The 11,554-nt window shown below is 44.4% G+C and overlaps 2 protein-coding genes across 3 annotated transcripts; both read right to left on the bottom strand.

The window, feature by feature from the left end:
• Positions 1-146: 146 nt before the first annotated feature.
• Positions 147-5,976, bottom strand: tspan14 (tetraspanin 14). 2 transcript variants are annotated; one of them, XM_069177155.1, is made up of 9 exons: positions 4,831-5,976; positions 4,046-4,126; positions 2,770-2,820; positions 2,535-2,681; positions 2,073-2,243; positions 1,870-1,995; positions 1,721-1,771; positions 1,490-1,603; positions 147-1,080 (listed from the first exon to the last, which is right to left on the bottom strand). In XM_069177155.1, exons 1-9 carry the CDS (start codon positions 5,035-5,037, stop codon positions 1,015-1,017), a joined length of 1,014 nt encoding a protein of 337 aa, XP_069033256.1. In that variant the 5' UTR covers positions 5,038-5,976; the 3' UTR covers positions 147-1,014. The 2 variants fall into 2 exon arrangements, with proteins under 2 accessions (XP_069033256.1, XP_069033257.1); XM_069177156.1 differs by having other exon boundaries at positions 4,798-4,921.
• Positions 5,977-6,061: 85 nt separating this feature from the next.
• On the bottom strand, positions 6,062-11,536 carry LOC138215154 (cytochrome c oxidase subunit 7A-related protein, mitochondrial-like). Its single transcript, XM_069177157.1, has 3 exons — positions 10,230-11,536; positions 6,537-6,671; positions 6,062-6,383 (listed from the first exon to the last, which is right to left on the bottom strand). The coding sequence occupies exons 1-3, from the start codon at positions 10,296-10,298 to the stop codon at positions 6,243-6,245; spliced, it is 345 nt and encodes a 114-aa protein (XP_069033258.1). The 5' UTR covers positions 10,299-11,536; the 3' UTR covers positions 6,062-6,242.
• Positions 11,537-11,554: the final 18 nt, after the last annotated feature.

Below are 11,554 nucleotides of genomic sequence, written 5' to 3'. Positions count from 1 at the left end.
AGTGACTTCGGCACCAATCAGATGTATTGATCGACGACGTGCTGATTGGTCTGTTTGTTGAATATATTCAATTGTATTCTGTAAAGTTGGGTTATGATCAGCGATCAATAACTGTTCTGATCAATAAATACACACAGGAAACAAACTGAGACCAGACTTCACTTTTATTTCAAAAAGATAAAAATTCACTTTATAAAAAACAATCCCTTCAGAATAAAAGTCTTCAGAAACAGATTGATTTGTTTTGTTGTTAGGCTCAAACTTCCTGAAATCTTTATTCACACATCTTTCAAAAAAAACGTTATTTATTCAGAGATGATTAACGTCGATCCAGTGTCAAATGACCTGAAGCCGTTTAAAGGAGCCGGCTGTGATTTGAATGATTCTTCTTCGGTGGTGTCTCAGTGTTCAGGTGAAGAACTATGTCATATTTACACATGCACAGAATATTGATTAGTTTTCCATGTTGTCACATGTGCGACTGTTTCTGATCGAATTCATGATAATAAACACATTAATCACATTCGGACACAAGTAAAACTGAAGTAGAGGAAGAATTCAACCTGAAGAAGATGATAATGATGAAGGAGGCACTGAATTGGAAACAGCCAACCAGGTCAAAGGTCATACTCGTTGGATAAATATTCCCAGAGGACTGCGCAGGTAGAAAGGCCTTTAAACAGCAGAAAAAGTGAAGGCAGTCTGGTGCAGAGCTCAGTCACAGGAAAACAACAACAAAATCACAGAAATATAAACAAACAAACAAACAAACAACATCTCATTCTTCAATAAATCCCCTTTGAGCCTCCGTACGTTCTCTATGTCTACGTAACAAAAACACAACGCCATATTCTCAGTTATCCATAGCAACAACATCATCAGAGGAAGACTGCACTGATGAGGTGAAGTGAAGAAGAAGAAGAAGGCACATCTGACAGAAGAAACTTGGTCCAGCAACACCTGGTCAGGCTCCACCCCTTGTTGATGTAAGCTCCGCCTCCAGCAGGTGAAGCTTCAATAGCTGAAATTGACCTTCTCTATGTCAGAGATCAGAGTCCGGGCCAGGTAGATCCCCACCATCTGAAGACAGACAGGCACAGGTTAGCAGGTGGACAGGCACGCAGGTGGACAGACACGCAGGTGGACAGACACGCAGGTGGACAGGTACGCAGGGGGACACTGCAAACATTTAGAGGATTGTCTCAAACCGAGCTCCACAGGATTTTCTGTGATTGGTGATGTCATTTTTCTGAGAGAATTGATTGGTCAGTGGACAGAGCTTTTAGAGATTTTGATCTGAAATCTTGAATATAACCTGCTCTGCAGCATCAGTTACCATGGTGATGTATCCCTGTAAGAAGTGAACCAGCTTCGTAGTCCTGAAACCCGGAGATAAACCTGAAGTTACCATGGTAACTACAAATCCTGCTTCGTAGTAGCGACCTCAGGTTCTCTCCAGACAGCTGATCAGATGCAGGTGTGTTGGTACCTGCAGCAGAGAGATGACCACGAAGACGATGGCCACGGTGTACAGGTTGCCTGGTAACCAGTCCTCCAGCGCCGTGATGCAGCCTTTCACGTAGATGTCGTCGCTCCACTCCCTCTGAAGGAACATCGTCACACCCGCTTTAACAACGTTCACTGTCACTGTGATGTCATCATTATAAACTTCAGAGCAGACCTGTCAACAGGTGTCACACTGAAAGAAGGAGGAGCTTACCTTCGGTCTGTTTCTGACATCGTAGCCACACTGAGTGTTCACCACCGAGTCCTGAAACAAACACACCACGGCTCAGTGTTGGACCGGTATTGATCCGGACTGACCGGTATTGATCCGGACTGACCGGTATTGATCATTGATAAACTCACAGCAGGATCATAGATGCAGCAGGAGAAAGGAACTCCACACTTCTCTCTGCTGCGATGAGTTCCGTTACAGCTGAAGTAGACGTTCAGGTCCCAGTCCATCGGGTCCTTAGCGCCGCAGCAGTGGTTCTGTAGGAACACCAAGACGGAAAGTTAACGACCCGAACCTAACTGTGACCCGACAGACCGATCAAGTGGAGTTTTACCATCCTCTGCAGGGAGTCGATGAGGTTCTGCAGGTCGATGTCGTCTCTGTACGCTCTGATGTTGGCCAGGAAGAACTCTTTGATCCACTCTCGAACCGGACCCTGAAACACCACGGCCAGAACCGCCGCCGTCAGCTCCAGGAAGAAGATCAAGCCGATCACGCCCGAGAACTGAGGAAACACGCAGGAGGACGCAAAGCACATCTTTAAATGCAAAACTGAGTGGACACGTGTTTTTAACGTGTTAACTCGGGCAGACACGTGTTTTTAACATGTTAACTCGGGCAGACACGTGTTTTTAACGTGTTAACTCGGGCAGACACGTGTTTTTAACATGTTAACTCGGGCAGACACGTGTTTTTAACGTGTTAACTCGGGCAGACACGTGTTTTTAACGTGTTAACTCGGGCAGACACGTGTTTTTAACATGTTAACTCGGGCAGACACATGTTTTTAACGTACAAACTTGAGCAGACAGATGTTTTCCCTCAAAGCTCCCACACAGCCGGCGAAGCCCAGGATGAAGGTCACTCCACCGACCACCAGGACCAACCAGACTGGGTCGAAACCATGAAGCCGGGTCACCTGGGTCAGGTCCAACAGAACTCCCTGTGGACAGCAGAGATCATCGGAGCTGTAATCTCACTGCAGGTGACCTCAACACGACAACATGTTCTGAATGAACGCTGTTCTTCACCTTTTCACTCCAGGCCCAGAAACCAACCGCAATGAAGGCGACTCCAGCCAGCTGCAACACAGAAGGAGGTCAGATCAGATCCATCAGAGTTCTATTTTAAGATACTAAAGTTCTACTGTTCAAGGTAAAGTCTGAAGAGGCGTGTTTTTAGTTTGTGGTGGAAGATGTATTCACAGCTTCATAAAGAACTCACAACTAATAATAAATAATCTGTGCTGTTTGTTTTTAAAGATGTAAACAGGAAACAAACAGTCGGAAGCTCCGAACGTTCTAAACGCTCCGAACGTTCTAAACGCGCCGAACATTCTAAACGCTCAACGTTCTAAAAGCTCAACGTTCTAAACGCTCAACGTTCTAAAAGCTCAACGTTCTAAACGCTCCGAACGTTCTAAACGCTCCGAACGTTCTAAAAGCTCAACGTTCTAAAAGCTCAACGTTCTAAAAGCTCAACGTTCTAAATGCTCCGAACGTTCTAAAAGCTCAACGTTCTAAACGCTCAACGTTCTAAACGCTCCGAACGTTCTAAAAGCTCAACGTTCTAAAAGCTCAACGTTCTAAAAGCTCTGAACGTTCTAAAAGCTCAACGTTCTAAACGCTCAACGTTCTAAATGCTCCGAACGTTCTAAAAGCTCAACGTTCTAAAAGCTCAATGTTCTAAAAGCTCTGAACGTTCTAAAAGCTCAACGTTCTAAACGCTCCGAACGTTCTAAAAGCTCAACGTTCTAAAAGCTCTGAACGTTCTAAAAGCTCAACGTTCTAAACGCTCAAAGTTCTAAAAGCTCAACGTTCTAAACGCTCAACGTTCTAAACGCTCCGAACGTTCTAAAAGCTCAACGTTCTAAACGCTCAAAGTTCTAAACGCTCAACGTTCTAAACGCTCCGAACGTTCTAAAAGCTCGACTTCCAGCAGAGTTACAACTGAAACGGTTCCTGTAAACATGGGTCTCACTGCAGAGACAGACAGGCTTCTCTATTCTCAATGATCGTGATGTTTCACAAGAACCTGACGTCACACTTCCTGTTCCCTCGACCACACAGGATGTGACTGACAACACTTCCTGTTAACCAGAGACAGACAGGAAGCAGACACACCTCTGCACGCAAATTCAGTCAACATGAAACACCACCGACAATCCCGTGTTAACGAAGCCAACGTTACGCTGACTCAGCAGCTGACGGTGAAGCTGTTCACATGTAGAATCAACATCATCATCATGTGATCACGTAAACATGTAAACACACAAACAGGGGAACATGTATGTGATGAGCAACTCACCCAGAAGAAGATGTTGTAGCTGAACATGAGGTATTTGTAGCAGCAGCTGACCTCCGCGTTGTCATAGCGATAGTAGTACATCTGGGAGAACATGAGAAGCTCTTCATCACCATCATCATCATCATCATGACCACCACCACCACCACCTGATCGATTAGCGAGACTCGCATGATGAACGACGGATCAATAAATATGATGATCAATATAAATTGAGTCTTTATGAACCAATCATGAGCTAATCAGTGATCGATCAGATGTCTGCTGAGACCTCATTGATCATCAGAACAGAGGTTATGTTCCACATGGGGAACAGTCATTGATCAGCTCAACGGTGATCGATCAGTGTGATCGGTTAATTTAGCTGCAGCTAATCTGTAGCAGGAAGTTATTTCGCCTCCTTTCTGATGTATAATCGGATGTTTTTCTTCCTAATAAATCCCGACCGGCCTGTCCAGCATCGTTTACTGCCGCAATTGAACGTAAATGGGGCGTTATTGATGAGCAGAGACCGTTAATTCACCGTTATTGATGAGCAGAGACCGTTAATTCACCGTTATTGATGAGCAGAGACCGTTAATTCACCGTTATTGATGAGCAGAGACCGTTAATTCACCGTTATTGATGAGAAGACTAACAGAGCGAACAGGAAGAGGCTAATGCTAGCGTTAGCGGAGAGAGGCTAACATAAACAATAAGTGGATAAACGGCGGTAAAACGGCCTGAAACAGACGGTAACGGTGAACCGGACTCACCTCAGATCAGTTTGGACGACAGCTTGCTGTTACCTTCGACTCTTTAATCGATAAAACTCCCGCTGACAGAAAACTTCGGCTGTTTGTTTGAACGCAGACACTTCCGCTCCTCTTCTTCTTCTTTAGAGATTTTTTGCAGTTGGCAGACCAGCTTAGAAGCGCAATACCGCCACCTGCCGGACGGAAGTGGAGCACCGCAGATAAAAAAGTTCTTTCAAACTCACTGAGCCGACAGTTCATCTTGCTGCTGATAGCTGTCAATCATCAGTCCTGCCGTCTGACAGCTGTCAGTCAACGCAGACAGCAGGACTGTTGACTGGCTCCTCTTCAGACTTTGCTGAGGTAGAGACTGTGAGCTGTGATCATGTTTGTTTCCACTCCAGTCTCACCACCCCCCTGGGAATAACTGGGAAACACGAGTAATAACTGGTGGTCCACTCAGTGCCGGTCCGGACCTCTGGACCTGAAACTACATTCTGCTGAGGGCCCCTCCTACGTGACACAGGAGCCATTTAAACTCCGCCCACATTTCCTTTAATACATTTTCAAACATGAAATTCTGTTTATTGAACACTTGTTTTATTATTATTGATGAGAAATCAGCATCCAGCATCTCTCCTGGGAGACCTGGTCATCTCTGTGATCAGGTGAACACGTACGTGAACGCTTATAAGAATGTGTATATGAACACGTATAAGAACGGGCATAAGAACGCATAAATAAACATGTATAAGAAGGCGTATATGAACAAAGTCCAGAACCAGACAAAGGTCCTGAATGTGATCGGGTCCGTGACTCCTCGCCTCAAGCATCCCGTCACCGTCTCCATGGCAACAGAGGCAGTAATGTGACACTGTTTGGATGATTTTGTGTCATCACACTGAGTGCGTGTTTTCGTGTGTGTGTGTGCGCGTGTCTGATTGTTTTTTCGAGGTCAGATAAAGTTGTGTCAGAATGAATCAGACGTGAACACTTTATCACCTTCATGTCTGACTGCATCAAACCAGCAGAGACTCAATGAGACCCTGGAAACAAATACACACACTCACACACACACACACACACACACACTCACACTCTCTCACACACACACACACACACACACTTAATTTCTATTTAAATGGATCTTCTGCATGAGGAAACCACACGTTGTTCAGTTGGCTCTACAAAAGCTCAAAATCTGAATGGAGTTTGGTGCAGAGACTGAACAGAAACCTGGATGTTCATCAGGAACATGATAAGGACGATTGACGTCTCACCTGTGGACAGGTACAACAAAATAACTTTTTATTTATTCTTCACACTAAATAATATTTTGTACAAAGAGTTTTGTTTCTACGTAGCTCTGTTCACAGACTGTCCCTGAAGACATCTTCCGTCACCTGAACGTCTCTCAGAGACCACAGAAACCTCTAGTCCAATCAAAGCGCAGCAGCAGGGCAGGATCACTTGTTGCCAGGCTGGGCGGCGACATAGAGAGCCACGAGGCAGTAGACCACCCCCCCAACGGTCAGACCCATGGTGGTCCGGTACAGCAGCTTGTCTATCAGACCCCTCTTCAGGTGGACCGGAACCCCGTCTGACATCTGAGAGGAAGACATGCTGTCTGCGAGGGGCGGGGCTTAAACCACCTACCACAGGTATACTACACTACATCACATGACCCTAAAGGACCCTCAACATATTCGAGGACCATGAAGGAGCCCGCAACCGAGTCAAGATGATGACATCACAGTTACCTGGAAGAGCTTCTGTAGGGCGGGAACTCGGTTGGGTCCCAGGTACTCCACCTGACTTCCTGCTTCAGACGCCAGTTTGGTCGGAGTTGCAAAGATGACAGGAGGACTGACAGGAGGAACGTTGGGACGCAGACCCTGAGGACACGGAGACACACAACTTGGGGTCATGTGATCTGCTGCAGGAGGTTCACCTGAGGCTTCAGGTGTGAGTGACGAAGACAAACACGAGTTCTGTTCACTAAACTCTGCAGGTGCAGTAAGGATAGAAAACTGTTGTAAACAAGTTGTAAACAGACTGTAAACTCGCTGTAAACAAACTGTAGACAGGCTGTAAACAGGCTGTAAACAAACTGTAAACTCGCTGTAAATAGGCTGTAAACAGGGCTGTAAACAAACTGTAAACAGGCTGTAAACTAACTGTAAACAGGCTACAAACAAACTGTAAACAGGCTACAAACTGTAAACAGGTTGTAAACAAACTGTAAACTCGCTGTAAACAAACTGTAAACAGGCTACAGACAAACTGTAAACAAACTGTAAACTCGCTGTAAACAGGCTGTAAACAGGGCTGTAAACAGGGCTGTACACAAACTGTAAACAGACTGTAAACAGGCTGTATACCGGTTATAAACAAACTGTAAACAAATTGTAAATGGGCTGTAAACATTCTGTAAACACACTCTAATACAGACATGCCCAAAGTCCGGCCCCCGGGCCAAATGCGGCCCGCGTTCATATTTCCACTGGCCCGAAGCCTCTGTCATAAAATCAATAATATGTGGCCCCCCAGTATTGTTGTCCATAGTCTAAAATACACGCGTAAAAAAAGTAATTTTATATTTCACTACAGGATGGCAGTAAAGTTGTGGCCGAACTCTCGCGATCCAAAGCCCTGTGCCACCGCCAGTTTCAACAATTTCTACTGGACATCCACGCTGAATACGGAGATGTTGTGTATCACACTGATGTAAGACGGCTCAGTCGGGGGTCTGCACTGCAGCGTTTCTACTCTCTTAAAGAGGAAATTGGACAATTCTTGGGAAAAAAAAAAGGGACAACCGATGCCAGAACTAACCGATCCTGTTTGGCTGGCTGATTTCGGATTTTTAGTTGACATAACCCGACATCTGAACGCCTTGAACACGAGCCTTCAGCGGCAAAATGCAACGATAAGCCAACTGTATTCACATATCAAAGCCTTTCGGACCAAGCTGCTACTTTTCCAAAGCCACCTGTCACAAACGCAGCCCAATACCACACATTTCCAATCTCTGCAAGCAATAATGACCCGTTTTCCAGCGCACAATATCAGTGCGCAAATGAGGAGGTATGCCGCAAACATCTCATCTCTGGCTGAGGAGTTTCAACAGCGTTTCAGTGATTTTGCAACTATTGAAAAGGAGATCACGCTTTCTTCCTCCTTTTTCCGTGGATCCCGGTGACGTTCCAGCCCACCTGCAGCTGGAGCTCATTGAGCTGCAGTGTGCCACGGAGTGTCGCGGCCGGCACCAACAACTCCCTCTTCAACTTTTACCAGCAGCTGGATAAAGACAGGTTTCAAGAGATTCGAACATTTGCTCAGAAAATGTTGAGCTTGTTTGGCTCGACATACTTGTGCGAGAAGACATTCTCAGTTATGAACATGAATAAGAACCGTGGGAGGACAAGACTCAGTGACTCCCACCTGCGTAACATCTTGCGCATTAAAACCACCGTTTTTGAGCCAGACCTGCCCCATTTACTGCAGTCGAGATCTCAGGATCACCCTTCGCATTAATGCAAACATGTTATTTGTTGATTCTGGTGAATAAAGGTTTGAGTTTGAGTCATATTTCTTAGAATACTTTACTTGCATTCAATTTATTTTTTATTATAATCTTTATTTATCCAGGTCAGGCAGTTATCAGATCTACCTAGCAGCAGACAGCATAGTAAAACAAAGCAAAATAAAAGGAAATACAAAAAAGCATTCCCCGTCGTTAGCATGTAAAATTCATGCTGGCCCGTATGACAATTTTTTTACGTCAATGTGGCCCCTGAGCCAAAAAGTTTGGGCACCCCTGATCTAATACCTGATTGTTTGTTCCATCTGATTTGAGGCTGATTACAAGTATTTGTTCTAAGCAGAGATTAATAATCCACAATTGAGCCGTTGGATCCATAATGAACATTAAACACATTCAATTTCAGTTTATTTAGTGAAACATGGAACGCAAAAACCCAAAGAAACGGTGATCAATTGATCTGCTGGTATTTGCAGTTCTACAGTTTATTGATAATTGGGACAGAAGTGAGGTCCAGTGGGCGTGTCACTGATACACGATCAATAATCGGCTGTATTTGTTCTTCAGTTTGTTCAGTTGGAACATTTAAATATTCAGTTGGAAACAGAACCTGCAGCTGTTTGACTGTTTGTTCTGTAAACTGTTCAAAGAGAAAACAACTAGCAGAAACAAGCAGACAGAAGAAAGAAATCAATAATCAATAATCACTAAAGGAACCACCAGAGGATTCATCAAAGTGGTTCCAATATAATGTGTCATCGCATCGAGTCGATCAGACTGAACAATCATTCAGAAACAAGAAACTAATCATATTGATCAGAATACAATAAGCCGTTTGTCTTCGATTTTATTCAACTTTATTGACTCAGGGTTCTTCACAGTACTGTTCTTCCAACAGAACCATTAGAACGTCCCAGAAGAACCAACAGAACCATTAGAATGTCCCAGAAGAACCAACAGAACGTCACAGAAAGGAACCAACAGAACCATTAGAACGTCCCAGAAGAACCAACAGAACCATTAGAACGTCATAGAGAGGAAACAACAGAACCTTTAGAACGTCAAAGAGAGGAAACAACAGAACCTTTAGAACGTCATAGAGGGGAAACAACAGAACCTTTAGAATGTCACAGAGAGGAACCAACATAATCTTTAGAACGTCACAGAGAGGAACCAACAGAACCATTAGAACGTCACAGAAAGGAACCAACAGAACCATTAGAACGTCATAGAGAGGAAACAACAGAACCTTTAGAACGTCACAGAGAGGAACCAACAGAACCATTAGAACGTCACAGAAAGGAACCAACAGAACCTTTAGAACGTCACAGAGAGGAAACAACAGAATCTTTAGAACGTCACAGAGAGGAACCAACAGAACCATTAGAACGTCACAGAAAGGAACCAACAGAACCTTTAGAACGTCACAGAGAGGAACCAACAGAACCATTAGAACGTCACAGAGAGGAAACAACAGAATCTTTAGAACGTCACAGAGAGGAACCAACAGAACCATTAGAACGTCACAGAAAGGAACCAACAGAACCTTTAGAACGTCACAGAGAGGAACCAACAGAACCATTAGAACGTCACAGAGAGGAAACACAACCTTTAACAGGAAGAACCCTCCAACAGAACCAGAACCATAGGAGGAGAACATGTTAACAGAACATGGTTGGAGCAGCACCAGTCGATTAGTTTATTGATCACATGATCAAATTGGTTTTAATTGAACGTTTTTCTGTGGGATCAATAAAACCGTCAGGTCTGATCGCATACCAAGTCCACGCGGTAATCGATCAAGAATCGATTAATGAACCCTGATAATCAGTAATCCTCCGCTCTGTGGTTGTTTTGAGTTAGCATTAGCTCCCAGGTTTAACAATCTCAGGCGGTGTCCGGGTCTCACCTGCGGGCTGTAGGCCGTGGCGGGAGCTCCGGTGAGCCGCTGCGTCACTCCGTTCAGTCGGTAGTACATCTTCTCCTCCGGTAACACCTGCACAACACCTGGACACCCGGCCGTTCACCTGCTTCTGGAGATCCACCTGTGCTAACTGTGGTTCCTGCAGACTACGCTGCGCTACGTGCTGACGTCAGAGCGTTTCAGAAGGACCCGCGAAAAGAAGCTGTCCGCGATGTGCCTGATCGTAATTAAATAAATAACATTCGGCCGAAGAAAGCTAAAAAATTATTAGCTTTAGAATAAAATAAATAAAAGTCCAACTAGAATCGGTGTGAGCCTTCAGGATCTCACTGTCATCTGTACATTAAACGTGTAGAAGATGGAGGCCTAAATGTGACACATAAAATTAGACTATCGTCCTTTAATGTCTTCATAACTGTTCTGATTAATAATACTCCTTTATGCTTTTACCCTATATTTAAATGACCAACTTTGTCAAAAAGATCTTTAATAGACTCATAGTTATCAATACACGCGTCCCATCCTCTGTTTCCTGTCCTTCAGCTCCTCACAGGTTCAATAACCTGACTTTATTAAAACTGATTCATAAAAACACAAACTGCTCCTTTAAGGCATGAAATAATAAAATACTGTTTAAAATCTGAAGTTAAAGGGACAATCTGAAGTTAAAGGGACAGTCTGACGTTAAAGGGACAGTCCGTGTAGTTGTGCTTTGGTTTAAACCCTGCAGTATTTCACACAGTAGAAGAAGTGAGACATTTCTCGCTTCAGCAGCTTCTCTGACTTTCCAACCAAATGTTTCAAACACTTCAACTTCCTGTTTCTGGGTTTACTGTTGCCATGGAAACCAAGGATAGTCCAGTTCCACCACAGATTGCCCATCAGTCCAATGTGTGTCCTGAGGGGGGCGCTGCAGTCTGATGGATTGATCGTCAGACAAAGAGCAGCTCAGTTCAGGTTGGTTCATCGATAACCTGCTGATCAGTCTGAGCGGAGCATCAACCTGAGAATGAACCCTCGCTGAGTCTTCGTCCAATCACATTCTTTCCTTTCCTTTTCTACCAACAGAGAAAAAAGATTCCAACCGCTGGTACGTTTACGCGACCGCTGAATACTTCCTCATGAAGATTGTTGATCCTGTGCATCACTGTGCTGCGTTCAGGAACTCTCTCTGACCCTCGTATCTCCTTAGACAAGACAAACAAAAAAACGTGTCCTGGTACTTTAGTGCTGAAACAGCAGCAGTTCTGTTCTGACCTCGTGTAAGAAACTGCTCTTTTTCCTGATAGGTACAAACGTACCTATCAGCC

This window comes from Embiotoca jacksoni, unplaced genomic scaffold (genome assembly GCF_022577435.1).
Source record: "Embiotoca jacksoni isolate LCO1_2020_lvr unplaced genomic scaffold, fEmbJac1.0.p SCAF_70, whole genome shotgun sequence".
Classification (NCBI taxonomy): Eukaryota; Metazoa; Chordata; class Actinopteri; family Embiotocidae; genus Embiotoca; species Embiotoca jacksoni.
This window is presented reverse-complemented; position numbering and strand designations above follow the sequence as displayed.

Excerpts from the sequence above, each read along its gene's own strand:
- LOC138215154 (XM_069177157.1), bottom strand. The coding sequence starts at position 10,298 with ATGTACTACCGACTGAACGGAGTGACGCAGCGGCTCACCGGAGCTCCC. Across the intron at positions 6,672-10,229 it reads CCACGGCCTACAGCCCGCAG|GGTCTGCGTCCCAACGTTCC; the intron begins GTGAGACCCGGA and ends CCGTGTCCTCAG. Across the intron at positions 6,384-6,536 it reads CCCTACAGAAGCTCTTCCAG|ATGTCAGACGGGGTTCCGGT; the intron begins GTAACTGTGATG and ends TCTTCCTCTCAG.
- tspan14 (XM_069177155.1), bottom strand. The coding sequence starts at position 5,037 with ATGAACTGTCGGCTCAGTGAGTTTGAAAGAACTTTTTTATCTGCGGTG. Across the intron at positions 4,127-4,830 it reads TATCGATTAAAGAGTCGAAG|ATGTACTACTATCGCTATGA; the intron begins GTAACAGCAAGC and ends ATGTTCTCCCAG. Across the intron at positions 1,604-1,720 it reads ATGTCAGAAACAGACCGAAG|AGGGAGTGGAGCGACGACAT; the intron begins GTAAGCTCCTCC and ends ATGTTCCTTCAG.